This window comes from Mycteria americana, chromosome 11 (assembly GCF_035582795.1).
Source record: "Mycteria americana isolate JAX WOST 10 ecotype Jacksonville Zoo and Gardens chromosome 11, USCA_MyAme_1.0, whole genome shotgun sequence".
Lineage (NCBI taxonomy): Eukaryota > Metazoa > Chordata > Aves > Ciconiiformes > Ciconiidae > Mycteria > Mycteria americana.
In genome coordinates, this window is record NC_134375.1 from 7,907,015 (window position 1) to 7,931,742 (window position 24,728).

At 37.7% G+C, this 24,728-nt stretch overlaps 1 protein-coding gene across 2 annotated transcripts; it reads right to left on the reverse strand.

Moving 5' to 3' along the window:
* Positions 1-963: 963 nt before the first annotated feature.
* On the reverse strand, positions 964-23,893 carry LOC142415646 (inter-alpha-trypsin inhibitor heavy chain H3-like). Of its 2 annotated transcripts, XM_075514225.1 has the most exons (21): positions 23,804-23,893; positions 19,577-19,600; positions 18,237-18,403; positions 17,086-17,190; positions 16,493-16,655; positions 15,446-15,556; positions 14,666-14,791; positions 13,987-14,103; positions 13,051-13,219; positions 12,607-12,732; positions 12,176-12,357; positions 11,023-11,208; positions 9,928-10,067; positions 9,372-9,526; positions 7,201-7,239; positions 5,818-5,862; positions 5,101-5,214; positions 4,307-4,511; positions 2,978-3,150; positions 1,194-1,305; positions 964-1,093 (listed from the first exon to the last, which is right to left on the reverse strand). In XM_075514225.1, exons 1-21 carry the CDS (start codon positions 23,891-23,893, stop codon positions 964-966), a joined length of 2,679 nt encoding a protein of 892 aa, XP_075370340.1. The 2 variants fall into 2 exon arrangements, with proteins under 2 accessions (XP_075370340.1, XP_075370339.1); XM_075514224.1 differs by lacking the exon at positions 7,201-7,239 and having other exon boundaries at positions 5,818-5,901.
* Positions 23,894-24,728: the final 835 nt, after the last annotated feature.

Sequence of the window (24,728 nt, forward strand, 5' to 3'; positions counted from 1 at the left end):
CCATGTGAGACCATAATTGCCTTGCTATGGCTGATTCGATTAAAAGAAAACTCGAAGTAAATATGAAATCTGCTTATTTTTTGCTTTTGAACTAATAGTTTACAATTTCTTCCAGTACAAAATGAACATATAAATAAATGGGATGCTTCTTGCCCTGAAATACGTACATAAATTCTGCTATGCGAGCAGAGGGAAGAATTTTACTGGAAGACGGTAATGGCATTTCAGTAAAGGGTCTTACACAAAAAAGATACTGTCCAAAAGACAGCTACTATTCCTTAAACCTGAGTGCTGTTTGGAACTGTGGTATTTCATTACTTTCTAAAGATTTGGGCATTCAAAAGTTAGGTTCAAATTAAAACACTAAAATGGAGAAGTCCTGGATGCTAACAGTCATCTCGAGCGATGGCACGGCACTGCACCAGCCCTCGGCACTGTACAGTCAAGTGGTCAGACGGTTTTCAGTACTACCGCGTTACCCCGAGATGTGCTGGCCTGCCAGCTGTCCTCTCGTGCTGAATTTCAAAATGCCTCTGGCATCTTGGGCTTTGTGAAACCAGAATGAAAACACTGATAGCTGTTGGAATAACAGAACAAGGCGTTAAGTACTGATGCTTTTATTTAAATCACTCCTGACACTCAGTTATTGATTTAAAATCGGATAGAATGTTTCTGTTATGTTTTACAAAGTAACATTTTAAGTCAGAATTTTAAAACTAGTAGATTAATTCAGTAAAACAAGGATATTTCAGGGGATGAGTGGTATCTGTGCACAGAAGCAGAACAGCTGTTTGGCACTTAAGGTTTGATCCAATCTGCAGTAAAACCCTGTGAGAATCCGTCGTATCTTGGCACTGCCAAACATGGTACGCTTATGTATTTTTAACACTTCTTAAACATTGAAAAATACTATTCTTTCAGACCAATACTCTGTATACCCATGAATTTGGAGGAAGTTGTAGTTTAAAACAGACTGGAAACAATATAGTCCGTATGAACACCATCTATCAGCCCGGCTCCATTGTTATGAACAAACCAGCAAGGAATATCAATGCCATGCTTAGGATCTCTTCTGTAATCCTTCTGCCAGCCCCTGAAAGGGAAAATACAGTCATGGGAGTATCGAGGCAGAAACTGCACTTTGGCAAGGTAGTCTTTCCTAAGTCTTTGCTAAGGACTTAATTATTTTTTACCTTGTTACTGTCAGTTCCTTGTTTTTAACAATCATTGTGGCATCTGGTTTCTTGGGATCAGACCCAGGATGAATTTCAAGTATGGTGAAGTCAATGGGGTGGAAAAACTGTCCTAAAAATAGAAGCCAAAATTACCATTTCAGGCATGTTGCACACATTAAAAGAGAAACAAACCAAACAGAAACCCCAGAATTTCTACATTCCCATGCGGTTTTCCATGTCCCCTCAGGGTTTTGAACGGATAAGCAAACAGCAAGTTTCGTGTAAGGTTGAACATATGCCTATGTTCAACATATGCCTAATAATACATATGGTATTATTTTCTTTTTTATAAACCAGAATTCTATGCCTATCATCTGGATGTAAGTTCCAACTTCTGAGTGCACATAAAATTAGCCTTTTCTAGATATCCTTCAAGATATCCTCACTTTGTGTCTTGTCTATTCAGATGTATTTATTACATACTCTCCGAGTCTTCGAATTTTTTAAATCAAATAATGCATGTGTTGATCTCTGAAATTTTTGGATGTGATTGTGCTCAGAACAAGGCTGACATCTAAGGAATTTTCACACTCCTGCCAGGATTAGCCTTCACACACTTTTGCCCTGTCTGGGCTGGTGTGCAGGATGCTGCTGGTGCTTTGAGTCCTATAATGAGCACAGATTTTAGATTACTTAGTGAAGTACAGAGGCAAAGTCAAAGATGATGAAGATGGCGATGAGATGTGTAAGCCAGTGAACTGCAACATGGGGTACCCACATGTCACGTGGGCTTTTGCAATTTCCTTGCTACTTGCAATTCATACCATAGCAGAATAACTTTTGTGTGGAGAAGGCCGTTAGCCTGAGGAGACTGGAGCAGGAAAGCATAAATAACATTCCGTCCTTATTCTGCTCTTTTTCTGTTTTGTTACAGCATTTCCCATGACGCATGGACCTAACGAGCTACCACTGATAGCTTGGCTCACTCTCCTCAGGCCTCAAAGTGCGTACCAAGACTGAGAAGAGTAAGTTCGCAACAGTTCATTATTTTCCACAATGAGTAAACTTATGGACCCAAAATGAATGTTTGCTGCCCTTACCTGATTTTGTAAGTGAAAATTGGAAGGCAAGGGAAAATGGCTGCTATCTGCATATTTTCCAACAGAGAATGCATACCACCAAACCCACTACACTGGCAGAAAACAGGATTCACTAGGGTCAAAATTTTGATCCCTGAACTACCAACTTCGCCTTCTACTAGAATGAAGAATGTTAGCTAACATGAGGAAAATCTTAGATGATAGAAGGCATTCTGTGATTTTAATATATGCTACTAAATCAAGATATATCTTAACAACTTCTTTTCTTACAAGGATGCACTAATTGAAGTTCGGCAAATTTTGATCGAGCAAACACATGTATTTTCTCAGAGTGCTTGTACTTAGGAGAAAGGTGGTAAGATGAAAGGAGAGATCAAACCATCTAAGAGACTAGAGGAATAGTGTAGTAAGAAAAAAAAAAATCTGTAGGTGGGATTTAGCAAGATAAAGAGATTTAAAGATGCCAGTGAGGACAATGGATGCTAGTGATTTCAGCAGCAGCAGAGGAATTTATGAAAAGATAATGCATAAAGTCTGAGCCTAGAATATTTTGTCAGAAATCTTAATATGGCCAATCAACGTCATCCCAGTTTCCTCTGCTATCTCAGTTCAGGAAGGCTACGTACAAGATTGTGTCTACAAATTATGTAGCCTCATAAGGAAAGACAAAGACAAGCATGAAAACACTAAATGAAGTCATACCTAATAATCCATGGGTTTGTTCAGACAGTTTTTCACTTTCCAATGTATACAGTCCTAGGAAATCTTGGTGGAGAGGATGTTTCTTCCATACTTGGTGCAAAACAATAACAAATGAGGCACCGCTGCCCATCGAGAGCACCAGATTTTTTTTTCTGTTAATTATCAAAGTTAAACTGAGGAAAAAAGAAAAACTTGACTTAGGACATTGTGCTTCCCAGAGCTAACAGCAATGAGAAGAAACTTGAGAAGAAGAAACATGTCCAACAAACAAACATGGCTTTATAAATTGCTCAGTGTTTTTTAAAATACAGGTTTTGCTGCCTAGTTTGGTCCATGTGAATCTGTGTCTTCACAGACAGTCCACGACTAATACTAAGTTACACTGTAAAAGGCTACCTAGCCTTTAAACTTTTCAGCAAGAGGTTTCTACCAAAACTCATCCTATAACACAGCAATTAATCACAGATAGGTTAGTGATATGTAGATACAGCACCTCATGCTCAGTAATAAAAATGTTATTGATAAAACCATCACTTCCTTGCCTGGATGCTACCTGACACCTTTTCCTTTTGGTTTTTTTTTTTCAGAAAAGACAACTCCTGAACTGTCTAGGTTAGCGCTAGGATAAAGAAGATTTACTTCTGCCTGTGTTAGTGATATCATCATAAAAAATAGTGATATCATAATAAAAATGTGTGATATCATAATAGTGATATCATAATAAAAAAATAAGCATGCTGTATGAATAACAGTTTTGCTCTGGTGCTCTTTCTGTTGCAGTGCCATGCTTTGAGAAGGTAGTAATTTTGTTCCAGGTACACAATGAAGATGTAAATGAGGAGGAGGGGGAGGAGATGCTGCCCATTCCTTTTCTAAACTTCCTTTTGCACAGGTATCAATGATTCTGTAATAGATAAATCTCATGAAAAATATACCTGCTGACAGGGCAAAATGTACCTATTCTATAAATATCACAATTTCAATTTCTTAAAGTGGAGATTGTTTACAGCACATTATTATATCTTTGAAAGATTACACACTATGTCTAAGTTATTCTTTTAAGTATTTGCAAGACACTGTTGCATTAAGCACAATACCAAATCTAGTTTTACCTTAGTCATAGTAATAGAAAATCAGAGAAACTCTTCACTTATTCCAAGCAGAGGAATTTATGAATAATCCTCCATTCAGCAGTTACACAACAAAGTAGAGAGCAGAATCCAGCAGGACCTGAATTGGTTTCTTTTGTATATTCAGACAACAAATCTTAAAAGTATATTATTGATCAACACTAAAAACAAGTGTAAAGATTCTTTCTGTAAGCCTTACCCTTCTTGTTGCAAGGTGACCGAGTCAAGCCAGGTGAAACCTGTTTTTTCATTGCCATTCTGAATTGTGATCTTCTCAGGAGTTACTGTCAGTTTTAAATCCAGGTGCTTATTTGCAATGCCAATTTTTCCAAAATATGTGTTTTGGATCTTTGCATCACTATTTGCTCTCTTATCACCAATGAGTTCTCCATTGACTGTGATGCCTAAAATAAAAAGGAAACATCAAGTATTGTTTTATAGATAGGACCTGATCAACTGATGTCAAGGAGTGTCATGGAAATTTAACAACAACTCAAGGAAACAAATATGAGCTGAAAAATAGATCAGAATTACTTGTGCATGTTTGCACCAAAGTAGAAAAAGCTCTGGGGGCTGTTCTGTGGATTTCCACAAAGACAACAATCACTTTATTGAGAAAAGTTTAATATTTCCTGAAGCACAAAGAGTCTGTGATGGGCACAAATAGCCTGTGCGACATTGGTCTCTCTGTACCAGGTATTCCATGAAATGGCAACCTCAGGATTATTTTATTGCTTGTACTACTACTCACTGAGAAAAATTATGTCTCTCAACTCTCACAGTGGTTTTCAAACAAAGTTTAAAAGGTCATTCTGCTCCAAGAAGTGAAAACACAGTCATGGTAATGGTACCCTATCACAGCTACAGGAACTCCTACTAACTTTGCTGGGAAAAAAGCTTACGCAGCATGAAAGAGAGAAATAGCCTTTGAACATAAGACATTTTGTTATAAAGTATCCTGATTTACTGTATTTAAAAAAATTAAAAACGCACCTGTAACTGGGTCATTTATTAAATTTAACACAGCACCCGGGTTTTCATTGATATTGAAACAAATGGCATCTTCTTTTTGTGGCACCGATATTATGAAGTGTGGATCTCCATCAACTGTAAAGGCAAATCACTGGTATTTGTGTAGTGATACACAGGTTCAAAGCTCTGCATGAATATTTAACCTTGTGGCAATGGAACTGGTCCCTGCACAAGCTGTATGCCCAGCTTAGTCCAGCCCCTCCTCCAAAGGAGTGGTGGGGCCCCAAGGAAGCTGCTACCATCTCCCCAAAGTGAACTACATCCTCTTCTCCCTCATCTTTCCCAGGTACATGACATATATCCTGTGTCTCTTGACGACTACAAAATTTGGCACACAGATTGTAGGCTCAGGATGGCCACCTCTAAGTGCTTATCTCTGGAAGGCCATGAAAGTATTACTGAGGGCAGGAAGTTCATCGAATAGAGAATAGGCAGTTACCAACACAAAGCCTAGCAATGGGAAGGAGGACTAAGAAAATGACCATGCATAATCTCAGTGAATTGATCTTTAAAAAACATTTAGAGATGTTTAAAGTAAATTAAAATACTAGCCCCTTGGAAATAAAAAATGGCTGCTTTTGTGGAAGGGAATTATCTAAAAGGCTCATAAGAATTGTGCAATTTACTCTTAAATACCCTCTTCTGTTCTCCTAAGCAGACACTACTCAAACTACTCACCACTAGTATACCATGTGGGGCGTGCCAGATATAGGTAATGTAGTTGTGGAGCTGCAGAGAGTAAAGAACAAAAAATGCTAAACACTCACATCAAAAGGGAATATTTACACACTATTTGCACAGTACATGCAAGATGTCAGGAAGTTACTATGCTAGGTAAATTGCTAATTCCATCCTAGTTTTTAAAGCATATGGTCCATGGAATGACAGTTTGTGCCGCTTTTGAATCAAGCAAAGCTTCAGGATAGAGACAGATTTCACTTGTCTAAATTGCTTTGAGGGTTTCCACAAAGCTCAAGTAATGTATCTGTAGGACACAAATGCCTCAGACTTAAGGATTAAGCTGTCTATCAGCAAGGAAATGCAACAGCATCCATCGAAAACTTTTGAGGTTTTGACATTTGTTTTTTCCCCCAGAATGAATTTAAGTCTTTTCAATGAAGACTTGAGAAAACTAGACAGAGAGAGAGACTGAGACTAACCTCCAGAGCAAAAACCTAAATCTAACTCTCCCATTTCCAGGATTGCCCAACCAGCAATCTGAAGGGTCAGTTGCTGTCTCTCTTGAATAAAACAGTTTATTTTTGTATAAGTAACTGAACATATTAATTTAGCCAGAGACGCTGACATCATAGTCCCTTGCTTTACGTAATTTCAAAGGAGGTGCAGATTTAAGTCCATCCTCTGTTCCTGGGAAAGAGCTTTCAGGAAAAAATGGTGGTTTGATGAACTGGCATTTAATCCTTAAAAGCTATTTAGCTGAAACTTTTTCATCTAGTATTGTTCAACCTTTAAGTGTGTTTTTAGCAGTGAGCAACATTTTAGCAGTGAGCAGAATTTGGTAGCGTTTGTTAAAATACAGTTGTAAACCCAGAAAAGGCAGTTTCTCTCTCTCCAGTAATTTCAGTTGTCTCAATCAATTTCCTTTGACAGATGCTGCTTCATTCAGAAACTTAAACTAATGACTTACCCGGCATAACAGCTGTGACAGCCTGTGCTGTGAATGAAACAAAATATTATTTTAGAGGCTAGAAAGAATACAAAACAATCTCTCCCACTTCCTTCCTTCCTTCCCCCAAAACCAACTCCAAAATCTTGTAATTATGTATAAATTTATAAATATTTAAAGAAGAAAAACTTGGTCAAAACAGTTTATTTAGTACTGCAACAAAGCAAATGTCACGAACAGGCGGAAACCACACCCTGCTTTTCAGCAAAAAATGTTACTTCTCCAAAGGCATGGGGTTTGCTCTGTAAGGGGCTGGGACAACCTGCTCTTCTCCGATTCCTCTGTGCCATCTTGCTCTAAACTGTACTACTGGGAAGTCAGTCAGATTTACCCAGCTGCTTCCACATTTTTCTAGTGTTCTACTCTTTTTACATCTGAAGCTATGGAGGGGTGTCTGAAGACAGGGCTTTGTGCTGGAGACGTAGCAATCACAGCACCAATGAAGACATCTCTGTAATGAGAGACTGCTACACACAGGTATCTGGGAGGCAACGGTGCTAGCCCTGGAAAGCAGCTTAGTTGTACTGGGCCTGAGTTTTGTGGTGGTGGGATGCTGCAATTATCAGAGATAGGAGGAACCACACTGAAAATGGTATTTACAAACTTTTCCAGTGGAAAAGTTTTTAATCTATTTATAACACAGTCTTGATTTATTCACCAAGAATTTTATGAAAATATTGCATCCTAGATCAAGTGAGTGATGCAGGAAATCCATCTCTAACAATTAAAAATATTAAGTAAACTTAGTAAGAAATGTACATACCTTCAGCTGTTACCATGGGCGGGTAAGAAGTAAAAGGAACAAAAAGAGAAAATCACAGTTTCAGTTAAAACTGTTTGACAATTCAACCAGGTATCTTCAGTATTTTACAATTCCATTTCTTCCCATTGATACAACTCAATATTTGTAGATCAAACAAAAACACACTGCAAGTAAAGAGCTGTTATGTGGGGCAGCAAAACTGCAATTAATTATGCATATGACAAGAGCACTGTTAGTAATTGTTTTATTGTTATGCCATTTCCACACTGCAAAATGTTCCTTATTGGTTTTACTCTTTTGCAGTTTTCAAGGCATTTGCATCATTCTATTAATACTGACTGGATGATTCAGTAATCCTATTTGTGAATCTAGACTCTAGAGTGTGTAAAAATTATTTTCTTTTCTTATACAGCAGCATGTTTCGAGTATTTTCTCCTATTACTGCTCTATACTTTCTACATACAAAGAGGATTTACTTGGAAAGAGGTTCAGAAAAGGGCCTTTGTACTACAAGTACCTGGAAAGGGAAAGCAAAGAGCTGAAGTTCACTCTGAGTGGATGCTGCTTCTGTCAGATGTTTGGGTAAGTTTTTCCATCTTATGGAGTCCAGCTGTAAACTTTAAAGCCACTGCGCTGTATAGTGACTTAAGTGTTAAATTAAGTATCAAGTGTTTTTATGTTAGTATCCCATTACGACAGTTATGAAAAATAATGCAAAAATTTTATCAGCAGAATGCCTGAAGAATTGTTCGGAATTGAAGGGCACTTAGCAATTAATTGGTTTCAGGACTTGCTCCAGCTGAAAGAAAACCCCACTAACCTCCAGTAAGTATCTCTGTTATGCTAAAATGCCTTAAGTTACCATGCCAAATTCAGAAGATGAGAAAGTTTTTCATCTAGAAGCCAGCAGCGAGCCCACACAGAGCCTGGGAGGAACTTTTAGGGGCACTAAGCAAAAGTTTGGGGAAAAAATAATGGATGCTAATAGAAGAGATTGAAAAGCCTCACAAGAGGTTTGTCAGACCTGTTGAATGAGGGAGATATGAGGATGGCCCGAGCAACACACATAGATGAGGGCAGGGTGGCTTTGGGGTGCACTGAGCAGATAGTATTTGCCTTACTTTGCTAAAGAGGAATAGAATCATTTTGTTTCACACAGGTTAAACAAAGAGACTGAACTGTATGAAAGCACAGTGTTTTCCTGAGTAAGAAGTTAATAATTAGCCAAAGTATCAGAGGAGTTTAGAACAAACTCTGCACTTTCAATATAATTGCTTCTCTTTCTGCAATATATATGAATACTGCGTTTTAGAAATATAGTCTCTTTTTACAGCCTGATATATCCTGCACAAGGAAGATCTCATGCAAATTTTCCCCTTTCATGTAGAAAGATGTTACTATATCTACCCCTAAGCTGAAGTGTGTAGAAAAATAAAGGAGAAAGTGATGTGAACTAAACTGAATATAGCTGGACTATTAGATTAGAAATGCTTCTTGGTTTTCGTTTTTTTTTGATGTAATGTTTTATATATGTAGCTTAAAATACACTTATTTTGAATTTATAGTATTTTGCCTGTATGATTCAGTAATGAAGCATGGTTTGATGGAAATGAGCTTTACAATGAAAAGTAATTTTGCATAAACCATACACGTGCAAAGCTTGGAAAGCAGATTTTTCAGATACATTTTTAAAACTGTGCCCACACAAAAGCCTTTCTTTAGGGGAACATCAAAGGAACATTTGGCTTCTCAAATAAAATAAAATTGTGAAAATGTCTATACCTTCAGTGGGTTTATCGGCAACCCCATCTTGATTGTCATAGTCTTCTGGCTTTGTTACCACCATGGATGTCAGTGGCGTTACAAACTTGTACTTTAGAGACAGAGCCAGGGCTTCAGCTGTAAGATTCTCCTTTTCTTCTCCTGTAGCTGCAATACTGAATACAGGTAGAGACTCCTAGCATCAGTGATTGCTAAATTACTCACTGAACTCTGGATTAAATATTTTTCTTTAAAGTGAAGTCATTTCTCTGCAGCTAATTTATCAATAAGGAGTATTTATTACAGTCTAAGAGCACTTCTGATTCCACTGGCTATCCAAGAAAAAGGCAAAACTGTGCTTTATATTTGCAATAATTTAAAATTGTTTAATTTGCAACCTGAAACAGGAATACTGAGGTTGGGGAGGAGAATAGGATGGGGCATCTTCCTTACTGGTTTTTATGCTTTCCCATTGGCACATCAGTGTGATGTGAATTTCAGCTTCACACCCTAGAAGTTGCACCAGTCAGATGGCTTAATGGGTTCATAGCTAAGATGTTGTTCTAGATATAACTACCGTTTTTCCAGGAGTTGTTCAATGGTGAGATAAGCCCAGAGCCTTTCAATGTAATCTCCAAATATGTATTCTTGTTCTTGGAAAGCTTTAGCTCTTTGCTCAGCATCTTGTTGTGTAGTATATGACAGGGCATCATTAGCCTGTTAGGAATAAGGAAACTTCTTGGTATCATAAGTAGGCAGGGACTTCCAGAACCTCCCAAAATCAAGACCTTCACATCTGAAAATCTTTTTAAATTGAAAAACAGTCTGGTCCTACACAGCACTTGCCCAGGAAATTGTCAGTGTTGTAGCAGGATCTTTGTTCCATTGCTTCTGTGAAGGTTAGTAGTGTACGCTATAGGACATAATGCAGTTTCCAAACTCACATGGCATTTTTGTTCATTAGAATTTGGCTACTCAGGATTTAAAGAACTTTGATTATGACGCCAATTTCATATAGGAACATGTTCAAGCATATACGCTGGCTAACCTACTAATAATACATTATTTGTATTTGAAATATACCTAATTTCGTATATTTAATACACCATAGTGCATGGGGCATATATGCAGTTCACAGCATTTATAATAACATGATCTATAATATGTTTGTGTTGTGTTTCTTCAATATCAGGGGCAAATATTTTTACAGAATCCAAATCTGGAGAGGTACTTAGATCACTTGGTTCGTATTAGAAGTAGACTTGTATTTTAAGAGGAAGGCATTTCAAATATTCAGCTGGCTTATCCATCAGTTTTCTTCACCCAATGAAGACTAGTGACTGAGAACACTGAACATTTGGCTCCTGACAGAACCAGGTAGGGTATTTAGAGACTAAACTAAAAAAAAATTCTGTTAGCAAAGCTAATCCAGTCACACTGCACAAAGTTGTTCCAGACTGACCCTACCCTACTATGCCTGAGTTAGGCAAGTAACTTGCAGCTTTAAAAGCAATGACTTTGGAGCATTTAGTTTCTCACATACGCAGGAACACATCCTGTCACTGAGGTAAAGAAATACCAGTAAATATTTTAAGTATTGCCAGCTTTGAACATTCAGACATTTTGTGTAGCAAGGAAATACCTTACTTAAATCAAAGAAATCCATACTTACGCCTTCACCTCTCACATCTACAGTCAAACTGTTTTGGTTGTTGTCTATAAAGCGCCCAGCCACCACAATCTCAGACCCATCATAGAAATGCTTAAAACTGTTTTTAGTTAGGTCTGATATTTCATTTTCTGGGTAGTTTAACTCCACATCTGTGAGCATCGGATTCGACACCTCATCATAAAACCCCTAGAGGATTAAAAAAAAAAAAAAAAGGAAAACATTTAACTATAATTGTTTCTTTAATTCATAGGTAGATCTGTACCCAGAAACATCCTGCTATTTCAGCAATGAAAACTAAAAGTGTATTTTAGAAGAACTATTTAAATATTCAGTTAAATCTCAGAGTACAAGGCCTAAAAATCTACAAATAATGGAAATGAGAAAGGACATAGAAACTCTTCAGTCTCACTAAGAGAGAGGAAAAATATCTGAGAACAACACACTGTGGATGATGAGTTCCATCCATGTTAATCAAGAGGGATCCCAAGCTTCCCCCCATTCGATAGAAGTAAGTTTCTAGATCTATTCCCTGCAGAGACTGAAATGACAACATAAGCCAAGGGAGACTAGGTATGTGACTTTGGCAGAGCCTACAATGAAATTCAGTATCTAAATTCTTTGGTGAATTTTTTGAATCGCTGCTATTGGAATGTGAGAAGTAAAAAAAGTCAAGTCTGTACTGCCTACACCTGTTCTCATGCCTTATACGACTATAAAATGTTTCAGAAGTATGGTAAGATACACCTGCTTGCAGTAAGTTCCTAAAGACAGAATGTCTAGAGCCTTTACGCTCTGTCATCCTTCTCTTGCCTTGACGTGACATTAACTATATGATCTGTGAGGTATGGGAGATATAATGACTGCAGCAATTTTGCTGCACACCAAAATGTCCTTCAGAACCATGACTTCTGTAACCCTATGCCAAGTTTTGAACCCTCTTCCATATCTCCCTTTTACTGTCCTTCCACTTTCTCCTTATATAAGGAGAAACTAACATTCTAATTACAGCAACTAATATTCTGATTACAGCAGACTCTTGAGTATCTCAGTACCAGATTACACTTTGGGATTTTGATTACTTCAAAATAGGAACATCTGTATAGTTATCTGAATTAATGTGTCTCTCATCTAATTTAAGTGGTGATTACTGTACCTGAAGCTGTAAAGCTGCATCAGAATCAGGATAAATCCGACGGGCCAATCCTTTATTCTCCAGTGCCATCTTCTCCAAGAAGCTGTAGTCAACACCATAGCCAAAACCAAGATTGTACAAGGGATATTTTCCTTCAATGGCTTTTTTTACATGCGCCTCAATGTCCTGAGTGTTTGATATGCCTGCATCAAACCAGAAAAAGTTTGAGTTTTCTTCATAAATAGACAAAATAATCACAAATGAAATGTGGCTAGTTATGTTAGGATTTCTTATGAGGCATTATCAAAAACTTGTTTTAGTAGTATGATGCTGGTGTAGTAGCATTTAAATCATGAAAACTTCCAGAAGTCAAAGATGGGGGCCAATTTTAACTGAGCATTTTTTTGCCAGTTAATTCACTCTCTCTATTATTCCATCCAACACAAACTTACCTACATTTGGTTGGCCATCTGTTAACATGATAATTATAGAAGCGCTTCTCTTGGGCACAAGATTTCCTTCATGAGCAGCATTCAGCATATCAATTCCCCTCATTATACCACCATGTAAATTTGTCACTGCAAGGTAGACATAGAAGTTTGGTTACAGCACAGACAGTCAAAATAAAGGCCCATTTTTCACTAGAACCTGATGAGATCTCATTACAGTATGAAAATGAAAGATTTGGGTTTGCAAGCAGGGGTAAGTTTAGATAGAAAAGTACCTGGACTTTGGAAACATAAGGAAAGATAGATGTCATGTTCTGAGTAAATTCCACCTTTAGGAATGTCTCATCAATAATAAATGAAAAAAAAAGCTGTAGTATTGTGTTCACAGACTGACTTGATAAATTAACTTACACAACGACCTATTGGCAAATCCAGTAAAGTACTTACTGCCTTGAGTGTCAATGCCCCGAACAAACTTCCTTGCTTCATCCAAATTCTCAGGAGTGGCCTTGATTAATGTGTCTTTCCAGGTGTGTACTTCACTACCAAACAGTATGAAATTGAAGAAGTCATCTTCTTTAATGTCGTCTAAGATTTTTAGAAGTGCTTCTCTTGTCTGTAAGACAAAGAGATTTAAATGTATGGTTCAACATTTAACAAACATTTAACAGATTTTTACATGATTAATCTCTCAGCATTTGGGTATTTTTAACTTTTACACAGGATGTCGTGCAAAAATTCTGAGCTTGTTCTGTCCTTGCCAGTCCCTGTGTCTATTTCAGAGTAACTCTAGCCAGTTGCAATTACATCTGGTAAATCTTTGTAGCTGAGAGGAAAATCAGGTCTCGCGTCACGGATCGTTGCTTACACTGAGGTAAGCTGGCATGGCAAATTGAAAGTGATGGGAAATGGGTAGCTACAGGTTGGTGGAGAAGCTCATACGCAAGCAAGCGTGGATATTTTGATGCAGCACAAAAACCTGAAAACTCTGAGCATTAGCTTAGAATGAGGAGTCCTAACTATGAAAAGACCTGCTGCTTCCCAGAGGAGACAGAATGAATGACATAGATAATGCACATAATACTGTACGCACATTTTAATTTTGGAACTGTCCAGTACACATGACAGAGCTCTCTGGAAATGTTGATATTGAGAGTTTTGAACTAATAACATTTATAAGTAAGTAAATATAGCCTAAATGTATAGAATTTTGTTCTACAGTAACACTTCAAACTAGTACTTATGGTACTGAGCATTAGAGAGGTCACAGCATAAAACCACTTGGCATAGCTTAAGCAGCACATATGCACTATAAGCCACCATGTCCCTTCCATCACAACAGAGGTTATTCCTTTGGGACTTTATAGTAATGTAATAACTTACCTGTTCTATTTCTCTTCCAGACATTGAGCCACTAATATCTATTACAAAAATAACATTCTTGGGCAACTTTGGAAGATTTGTTGGTGCAAAGAAGTGTACAAAGTAGCCATTGACAATCTGAAAAATAAAATGTAAAAAAAAAAAAAAAGACTTTTGTATACTATAAAGATAAAATGGATAAAGAAGAAATTACTTTCATTTAGTGACTAGCCCCTGAGTGGACTAACAGGCTTTAATGGCCCTGACTAATCTCACCTCTGTCCATGAGCCCAGAAGCTTCATTTAGCACATGCCTGGGCCTTTAGTGCCTGCCTGAGCTACACGGTAAGAATACCTGTCTCCAGCTGTGTCACAGCCATACCTGTTCCTGTCCATGGACTCCAGTGATCTGGATCCCACCCTGCAGACTGACTTCCCGCCTTGACCTCGGGCTGCCTCATCACCACAAACTTGCCTGATGACCTGGACTCTCAGCTGAATTTGACTACCATCTCTGGGTTTGCCTTGCTCAGGTACTGTGGGGAGTGGGCTCTTGGCTGGCGAAGCCCCTGTGCTGTCAGCTGTGTTGTCACACTCAGCTCCTTGTCCTTTAGGGAACAGCTGGCCCTCGCTGCTCGCTGACCTTTACTATGCAAGCTAAGCTGCTCAACAGTTCAAAACTTCCAGCTTTCAGATTTACCTGCAAATTATCTGGAGTTGTTCTCTTCACATCATATCTTACAGTAAAATCCCCATCCAAGACAGACTGCGAGCAATTTGCACAGGTTCGCTGCTGATCAAGAGTTGGCTTGAAAGAGATATGCCCCTGAAAAGAAAAGCCTTCATTAGATCTGAACCTTAATAGCTGAAAATTTTCTACAGAACACAAAGAAGTTTGCATTTTTGTAAAACTAGTATATTTATATTCACAGACATGAGAATAACTTATTTTATCAGGTTAGGTATTAGTTTGTATCCATACGCATTTATATATTTATTGATGGGTAACTGACATGTGAAGGCTGCTCTCTAGTGCTTTCTTCATATGTTTGCTTCCCCTTCTTCCTTGGTTAAGCCCTCCACTCGGAATGACACCTTTGATAAGGCTGTTGGGCAGTCTGTGTCTTAGGAATTCTACCACCTCCATACATGAGAAAACTACTTGTTACTGACTCAGTTCTTCTGTAAGAAACAGTCTTATCAGTATCCAGGTTTCCAACTACTGCTGTGGGACAAGGCATACTCGTTTGGGTACAGTACCATGCTAACAGCTACGTGGCTTCTGAACTGCATGGAGATGGCCTTCAACTTGCTAGCTTGGAATTCAGAGCTCATTTGCACAGACAAGCCTTTATTGTATTTTCTCTAGTTTTTGTCTTCTCACTTCCATTGCTAGCCACTACAGCACTTTTGCACTGACATGATTATTTCAGAATTATAACTGTAATAAATAAATTATGGAACGCCATAGTCATTGTACCTTTTCCTCTGACAAAGTTTTTTTAATGATATTTTGTAGATCATTGGTGATGAATGTTCCTTCCGCTTCCAGATCAGTGATACCCTGGGGCTCAAAGATATTTACTTCAATCTGAAATATTAATTGAAAATTCATTGTCATTGATTACCCCACAATATATCAACTTAGCCATTTACATGAGGATCAGCAGGCAACTACAGATGTGAAAGAGGGATTTTCGTAAAAGCAAAAGAAATTTTGTAATTCATAATGGCAGTCCAAATTCATACTTGTGTGGACACACCATCAGTCAAACAGGCCTTTTATACATAGAAGTTAAAAACAAAGCTAGAAACAAATAAACCTTAATAGAAACATAACTTGTTTGAAAGCTAGATACTGGAATTTTGTAAAACGTCAATAAATACTCAAGTCCTTCAAAAATATAACCCATCCATTACCTGTGAGTTGTGCCCAACTTCGACCTATATTTCAGTATGCCTTCTATCATAGTGTGTTTAAAACAATGCTGCATAAACTCTTATAGATGCTGAGTTTTGTAATGATTTTTACACAGCATTTTCTGGGCATACAAAGGAGAAAAATTTTGCCTTAGAGCTGGGTTTTAGCAAGGCAGATAGGAGTGATCAAAGACAAGTTTTGGCACACAAAAGCTGCAGTATTCTAGAATGCGATATAGGTATCATTGTAATTTAAGATGGTGTAGTTTCATGGTGGTGTGAGAAAGGTGTAGTTTATGCTATAAAGACATTTATAAAAGCTATTAATCTTCTATTTTACCCCAAGGCATCATAATGGCTTTTTCGGGTTTCCATATATCATTTCTTTTGGAGGCTTAGTAGCTGAGGCAATTTGTCAAGCTTACAAATAAAAACCTGCACTAAAGCATACTGGACTACCCACGTGATTCATTAGACGTATTATCATGGGCCTTTAGCTCACCTGTGAACCAATGTGAATGACCACGGTACTCCACTTTCAACAGATGTACAGAATTTAATAATCTCTTAAATTACAGTATCCAATTTGATACAGTTTGCCATTTACCTCAAAATCTTTGACAAGCTGCTTCGGTTTTACTTTGATGAACATCTCATATTTTCCAAACTGTCGCTTCAGCAGTTCCTCATATGTGAGTTCAAAAGTGACTTTACTGGCTGCTTCAACGTTAACCGAGACACTGAATTTTTCTGTTTTTCTTCCTGAAGCTCTGTATTTAAGTGGGTAAGAAAAAGAATATCTTTATCCTCTTCCACAATATTTATTGCTTGGGTTGGTGGAGTAGGATTTTCAAAAAGGAGTAAAACAAAGATGGGAATTTTGATCTGTTGCCAAAATCATACTCAAACAGTGTAGAATTTATTCAAGTCTCCCAGTGAGCTTAATCCCAGGAACAGGTCATACAAAGTCAGTAAAAGTTGCAGAAACAGTCTTTCCATAATTGCAGATACCGCTTGCATAGTCAGAAGTTGTATTTCCTTTTTATAATTTACACTACAATAACTCTAACTTAATGATTGTTCTTTGGTCCTGTGAAAAACAAACTTCAGAAATATGCCAGAACAAGGTACAAGGTATTTCCAATCCCACAATTTGCTATAGGATGATGGTGTGGAAGCCACACAAGACATCATTCTTACTTGACAAGACCAGCAGTCTGTCCCTTTGAAACAGCCTTCTCATATTGCTTTTTTGCAACTTCTTTTTCCTTTATAGTCCCAGGATAAGTGACACCATCAATTGTCCTGCAGATGAAAAAGTCCTACTTTAGCTGAATGGTTTGCACCGATACATGAAAAGTTACTATAGGCAATTCTCTGTTTATTGATTGGTTTGCTAAACAGCACTTTCAGGAATCTGATATTGCCAAGATTTGAGCACTTTCACTGAAGCTAGTCTTCTCAGTGAATTTAGCTGGAATGAAGAGCTCTGTGCTCAGTATCTTAAAAGGCTCTAAACCAACTTTTACTCTGAAAATCAAAGTAAAATCAGATCAAAACTGGGCTGATAGCAACACTACTTACATCTGCCATATTCCTACACTTCAGCAGCTTGACAATCTCGTCTCATCTAACGGCAAGATGACTCTCTGGATGAGACTCATCTGTCCAAATGTAGCTGTCTACCGCTGAACATTTCATCCTTAGACTCCTTACACCATTAAACAGGCATTTCTCATAGGGTATTAATCTCATCCTATAATAAAAGTTCTAGCATGCATTAAGAGTAGTTGTGCCCTAAAAGCTACTGTTTCTTTCCACTGAAAATAAAACAGGCATAGGGTGACTAACAGAGATAACGTGTTTAAACTGAATTAAACCTCACAATGGTGTGAGAATTGCATATTATTGCAACTAAAGGTACAAATGTAAAGGAATAATTCTATTTCCTGCCTTTCATTCAAATAAGATTTTTAAATGAAGAGATAAATTAAGCTATAATGCCATCAGGGAAATTAAGTAATGGAACATTTCTGGTTTGATAACACCAGAGTAAGTAAGTAGTATTTCTGAAAAGGTGAATGGATCTCGAGAGAAGATCCCCCATTCCCTAAGGTCCATGATGATGAATAGAAATAACTGAAAATTAGTCATCTTTTCTATAGATGTACCAATGTTTGCCTTTCTCCAAGTATCTTGCATGTTAAGTTAATAGTACCAGAAAATTACCCAGGAGGCAGTTAGAAATCTATCAAATAGCAAAGTAAAAATGAACATTTGGGTTCAGTTTCTCCCAGTTGCATTTGCACAGATTTTTAGTCTTCTCTAACAATATTGTAAAGATTACACACATGCTGAAGTTGGTAATGAAGGCTGTCTTAGGGAGTTCAACATCAAAGAAGACTTCTTTGTGCACATTTCCACGATTGACAGCTCGACTGGTGATGACATTGTGGGCAAATCGAGAAGTTACTTTACTATCAATTTTCATGCTATAGATTTCTATCCCATTGACAACCTGTAGATTGAAAAATGAAAAAAGAAAAAAAAAAGAGCTGGCTGTTACATTGATGTCTCTGTTAATCAGCCATAATCATATTTTTAAAAAGAAATCACGGCAGGACATTCTATCACTCCAAAGCAAAACAGGAAAGACCTAATTATAACAACTGGAGCACAGCTGTGTTTCCTTGGATATCTATCACACTGCCATCATGGTGCTATTCCACGAGTTATAACTATAGCCTCTTTAATAAAATACTACCACTACAGCAAAGATACTGCCATTATAAGAATTGGGGGGTTTTCTCTACTGAGACTGTGACTTTTGTTTATGGTTAGTGAAAGAGCACAACAACTTACTACTGCCTCACTGTATTAGTGACTGTAATTATCAGTTGAGTGGATGACTCCTAGAGCAGGGATATAAGCAGTCACCTTGTTTAAAAATAGAGCTAAACAATTGCAGATGGCTCCAAATTCCATTTTATGTTATTCTCAATTTCCTCACAACTGGGGCTCATTCTTCTTTAAACAAGGAAATGGGTAGGGCAATATTTATTTTCTTTGAATGCTCAGGTATAAGGTTGCTGGAGACTATATGAAAGCATAGGTAACAACAGATATGACTCCTTAGGCAACTCCACAACAACAAGGCCTACTTCTTGCAGCAAAACCAGCACTGGAAAGAACCTTGGGGTTTTTATGGTGGGTATGATCTCTGGCTGGTTGATTAAGAAGGTCCCCAAACAATCCAAGCATTTAAGCATTGCTGAAGTGGAGTCCAGGTGCCAAGTGGAATCAGCCTCAGAGATGAGGTCTCTTGCCTTCCTTAGAAATAACTACAACATAAAATAAAAGTAAAAATAAAACCAACATAGAATGGATGTCTGTTAGAGATACAGAGGTGACTTCAAACAACTTTGCTATTTATTCAAATACAACGAGGTTAAAAGTAATTTGTTCGTTCTCTTTCCTTGTCCAGGAGTTTCCATCAGAGCTTGGAAAGGAACTGTCTAGTTAGTCCTACTGCCTAAAACAAGCAACTCTGGGCTACTCCCCTTGTCACACACACTCAGAAATATCCATTTGCTCAGACTGGACTCACAGAAACATGTTGTGAACACAGTAAGAATATTCTTGTGGCTATAAATCTCCCTCAGTAGCCCGGACAAAATCAATCCTTACTCACCAAGTCATTATCAGCATTTCGCTTCTGTAAAGAGAAAAACAGGTAAAAAATAATAACTAAGGTAGAAAAGCTGCATTTAGAAACAAATCACTTAGCACCTATGTAGTTGTCTTCTGCTTCCAAGTCAAAAGAAGTTGTTCAGGAGGAGGAAGGCTTGAGAAAGGTCCTCATTAGTAAACTGAAGTAAATTTGAGGGAAGAGCAAGTAAGGTATCTGAAGCAGGTATAATCATTTTGCTCATAGCATTCCCAGTTTTGGTGAATCTTTTGGTTTTCATTTGATGTTAGTGCACCTTAAATACTGCGGGTTTGAAAGGTAAGTTAAACTTTGAATGTTGCTGATTTTGTATTTTGCTCAAGTGACACAAGAAGTTATCTTCTTTAGCTGAAAAACAATAGTGGACCACCTGAGAGATGAGGGGAGCGTGAGAGGAAAAGAGGCTTGAATGCCCAGTGCCATTTATATTTAAATGTCGTTGAGACTAAAGAACACACTAAAATCTGCTTAATACGGCTTCCTTGAGTATAGTTTGGCTGTGTGATGACATCAAATTAAAGACAGAGTATCTTGTCCTCAGGGTTACATCTTTTTTGGGTGAATTCCTGGTTTGGGGTCCTGTGGTATGTATTTTGTCTTTTCAAACTAATTCTCCTTGGGAAGAAAAAAGGGGGTTGTATCAAAGCATAAAAAACAAGTTTGCACATTTTTTTCCAGTCACGCACACATTCAAACTATCAGGCACACTCATCCTTACACTCTTTCACACTTCTAAATTTTTCATGTTTCACCCGAACAGACTCTCATTCTAACATGAATAGGTAAGATGGTAATTCAGCAGGCTTACAGAGAGGAGAGGCAGTCACTATGAAAGGCTGCATGGAGGAAAAAAAGAAAAAGCTGTTAGAACTTTTTTTGGCATATTTGCTCCCAGAGTAGGTGCAAATATCAGAAGCTCTACAAAAATACCATGTACTCTCTTCTGAAAGAGAGAACAGGCTTCAAACATACTCACTGAATCATGTTAAAATAACAGCTTGTGTAACTCAATTCCCATAAGCTCGGCTGCAAATACCTTATCTCTTTTGGCTCTAAGAGCCTCGTGGGTCACATTTTGTGCAAGCATGTTTACCTGCTCCACCAAATAGAGGAGTAAAGACACAATAAAGTATCAAGTCAGATACACATCTCAGGTACATTTAAGGCTTTTGTTACCTTTCACAGTTAGGAGTTTTACAGGTTGGAAACTGAGACACAGAGGGTTATTTTATGTTTATTTTGGAGGGTTTTTTTCAAGACACTATATTAAATATATGGTAATGCAAGGTTTTGGGGCGGGGAGTCTTCTCAACTTCTGTAAGAGTCTGGCCAAAAAGTCTGTGTATGTTTCTCTAGGTTCATCTTTCAAACTGTTATTGCTATACAGGTGATTTCTGTGTGTACATCCCTCCTGTCTCACAAACCTATCTGGGCTTTTTTAATGCCTGTGTAGAGTACACACCAATTCAAATCCTTCCTTTCCAAAATTGAAATTATCTTTTCTGTATTTATACTGTCATTATGGCTAATAATTTCCCCTTACGAAACACCAACTGAGGTATGGACCCTGGAAAATGAAAAGCTGGAAGTCACTGAAATGCCAGTTTGTTTGCTACAAACTTTTCCTTAAAGTGGAATTACCGAGCAGTTTAAGAATACAAAAAACTATAAAAATGTGTTCCTTAGTTACAAATGCTGCAATTCTCACTACTGCCTCCTAAATTAGAAGATACTTTACCTGTATTTAATTTTTACAAATTGCTGTTGTGCACATTCTTTATCAGAATTATGGGTTCTACAGTAATTTTGAAAGAGTTCTGTTCTGAGTCTGTAACTATTTTGGGGGGTACTCTTCCATTCTCATTGAAAAAGAAAATACAGAAAAATCTCTCAGTGAAAGGTATTAGTTGCTTTGTATGTGGGCTGATCTTTAATGGAGATACTCAAACCCAGCTGTACATCATCCTGGGCTACCTGCTCTAGCTGACCCTGATTTGCATAGGGGAGTGGATTAGGTGACTGTGATTCTGTGATCTTTTTCTTTCATTCTTAATGATTCACTTGGATGTAGCTAGAGACCTCACTAACATCAAGGTAATTTTAAGCTATGTGGGCAGAAAGTGATAGTGTCCCATTAAAAAAGATGTTATGCAATGCTAGACCAAATGGATATTTTAATATCCTCTACCTTGTGTAATTATAGTTACTTGACAAAATCTTTCTACAGTATTTCCACATATTTGCCAGTTGCATCAATTATTAGAATTTTTTTTCAGTTGTATAACAGTAATAAATTCTGCTTTTGTTTAATACCGTTTTGCTGTGGCAACAGCAAAGAATATAGGTGCAAAAAATCTATAGAAATTGGAGAGGAAGAGCAGAGGAAATAATAAATTTTAACTTCCAAGAAAATAGGGAGGGAAACGAGGGCTCTCATTACAGTACTTGCTGAAAGAAGTCCTGATTTTACAGCTTGGGAAACTAAAACACAACATGACTAAAAGATTCAGCAAAGACTGTACAGTTAACTTGAACTGATTTCTGGGAATTCACAACACTGAACGAGGCATTTGCATACATCCCTAAGTACTACATAGGAAAAATAAGGCATGGAAATGATTTCCAAATCTACAGCAACATTAAAGATTTCATCATCCCAAGTGATGCTAATTGGAAATCACAGAGAAGAGACCATAATGCAGCGAAGCTATGAAAATTAAACTTCCTCGTGAGCTATGCAGGAGTCTCGCTGCTGCCAAAAGGAGAGGGCTATAAAAGGAAGGCTGTATCATCACTACCCGTGCTTTGAATGCTTTGAGTACGTAGTTCTAGGGGTAGTTTTTAATCTAGAAAAAACTTCCCCAGCTTAGTAGCTGCATGCATAGGAACAAGGTGTACAAGAGCACTTACGGATCTTTCATTTGCATTTTTGATCCATTTTTAGCAGAACTGGGTCTGCCAATTGTGTTTACCTGACTATGGCTTTAAAAGCAGCTTTGACAGCTTGAAGGTCATCAGCCAGACAGGCTTCCAGCCATGCTTCATCACTCCTCACTTGCATGCTACTTGCTCAGAGGAGCTAAGACAGGGTGGGGACTGAGACCTTCACACTAGATAGCAATCTCTTCCATTTCAATCAAATTACATTTGCATAAAGTATATAACAAAACTGGGAAAATCAACTGACTTTTCTGTAGTGTTCTGCATGTACAGATGGAGCATTGCACAGAGGTTTGGCCGTTTTCCATTTAGAAAGGCTTTAGCATTGCAAGACATACAGAGAACAACAGGTAGTATGGTAATCAGGAGGAAAAAGCTACATTGTATCTGGGCTACATAACTGTTAAATAGTAAGAATCCATGGCATCTCCAATTTGCAGCAATAAATCTCAAGCTGATTTTTAAAAGTTAGATATGTTATTATCCTGATTTTCAAAGAAAAAGTCTTGGCAAAGACCATAACCTAATCGACAGAAATTGATTGTAAATTGCTTTGTCCTGTTCTACCCACCAACCTACAATGCTCTCTAAAGAGATTTGCCCTCTGTAACTTTTCATAGTATGTAACTACTGAGAGAGAGGAAAATAATTTATTGAGGTGAGTAGTAGTGGCCAGCAACTTAACTGAATAAAATTAGGCAGAACATCAGGAAGCACTGTCTTACTCAGAGATCGTCAAAAACAGAATGGCCCCTTTGAAGGACGGAGATATATTTCATGTTGTTATGCTAACATGCAAATCTTTTGAGAAAAATCCTACCATGTCACTTGGATAGTGGACATATTTATCTGACTGCCATGTTACATCTCTGTTTTCTGCTTCTTGGAGGCATCTTTTCACTGATATTTTGCATTGTTTTACAGGTGCTAAAGTCAGTTCCCTGGCAGCACCGATTGTTTTACACACTTAAATATAAGACATTTTACCATTATGTGGTGATGACAGGGAAAATAGAGGAAAGTGATGCTTTTAGAAAGAGAGATAGGAGAGCTTCTTCAGAGCTGATTCAAAACTGAGGCTGATTAGAGAGGTAAACTAGTCTGAGTCCCAAGTCTGATCTTGTGTTCACTGGTAACAGAGAACACAAAGCTCCTGGTGGCAGCATTGTATGAACTCTCTGATAAATGTTGATAAATGGCAGGAAGTTAATCTATGAAGAATGGGAGCCCCATACATGGTTAATTACTTACCTTGACGTTTCTGACATGTGTTACCAAAAAGTCTGATGATGCAAAGGCAGGAATCAATAATAAAATACAAAGCAATAGATGGTTTTCCATTTTGGAAAAAAGTAAGCTTCCAATCTGAACGATATGCATAAATATATAATGCTTTGTTTACCAAGTGTTAATAAATAACCCAGTGTGAAAAGTGGGATTAAACATTAGGCATTCAGGAAAAATCAAATACGGAATTTTGAATTTGCATAATCTGCAGAACACTGTTACAAAATACTGTTACAGAATTTACAGAATATTTCAGCAATGTCTCTTCTATGTAATATCTCCAAACAGAAACTCAACAGCCATTTCTGTACAGGCAACTGAGATTGATCTCTGCTCCAGACTCACCTCTTTTCCAAACGAAAACTGTCATCTTTCTGATATCTTCTTAAGGCTGTCCCTGGCTCAAATTTATTGCAGCCATAACAGAGCTTGCAGTCTCTTAAACCCATTTATGTGCCTCTTCAAAAACTACCTCCCGTAATCCTGCATATCACTCAGGTACCCGATTTAGGTATTATTTGGCACGTGTCCTGACTAGTCCAGAAACTTCATATTACATGCTCTCCTATCCATCTTCATGGCTGAAACCCAGGTCCAAGCTCCCAGATCTTGCATCTTGCACAATCAATACCCATTCAGCTTGCTGCTACAAGGCCCATTTTCTTTATTTGTTGTCCTGACAGCATTAATTCTCTCTTCATCTTTTTAACTGGTTTAATTTCCTCTGTTGCATGAAACAAACTTTGAGGACTGGGAGTTAAATGCTCAGTGATAATAAAATATTCAAGTTTACAGAATTTGGGGCGTTTTCTGTTTTTCTTGCCATCAGCTTTCAGAGGTGTGCAGCCATGGGAAGAACACAGGAGGACAGGTCCAGGAGCTCCTTTTA

Coding starts and splice junctions, on each gene's coding strand:
- LOC142415646 (XM_075514224.1), bottom strand. CDS start 23,893: ATGGAAAACCATCTATTGCTTTGTATTTTATTATTGATTCCTGCCTTT. Junction 18,404..19,576: donor GAAATGCTGATAATGACTTG/GTGAGTAAGGAT, acceptor TTCAATCTACAG/GTTGTCAATGGGATAGAAAT. Junction 14,104..14,665: donor CAACTCCAGATAATTTGCAG/GTAAATCTGAAA, acceptor TTTATTTTTCAG/ATTGTCAATGGCTACTTTGT.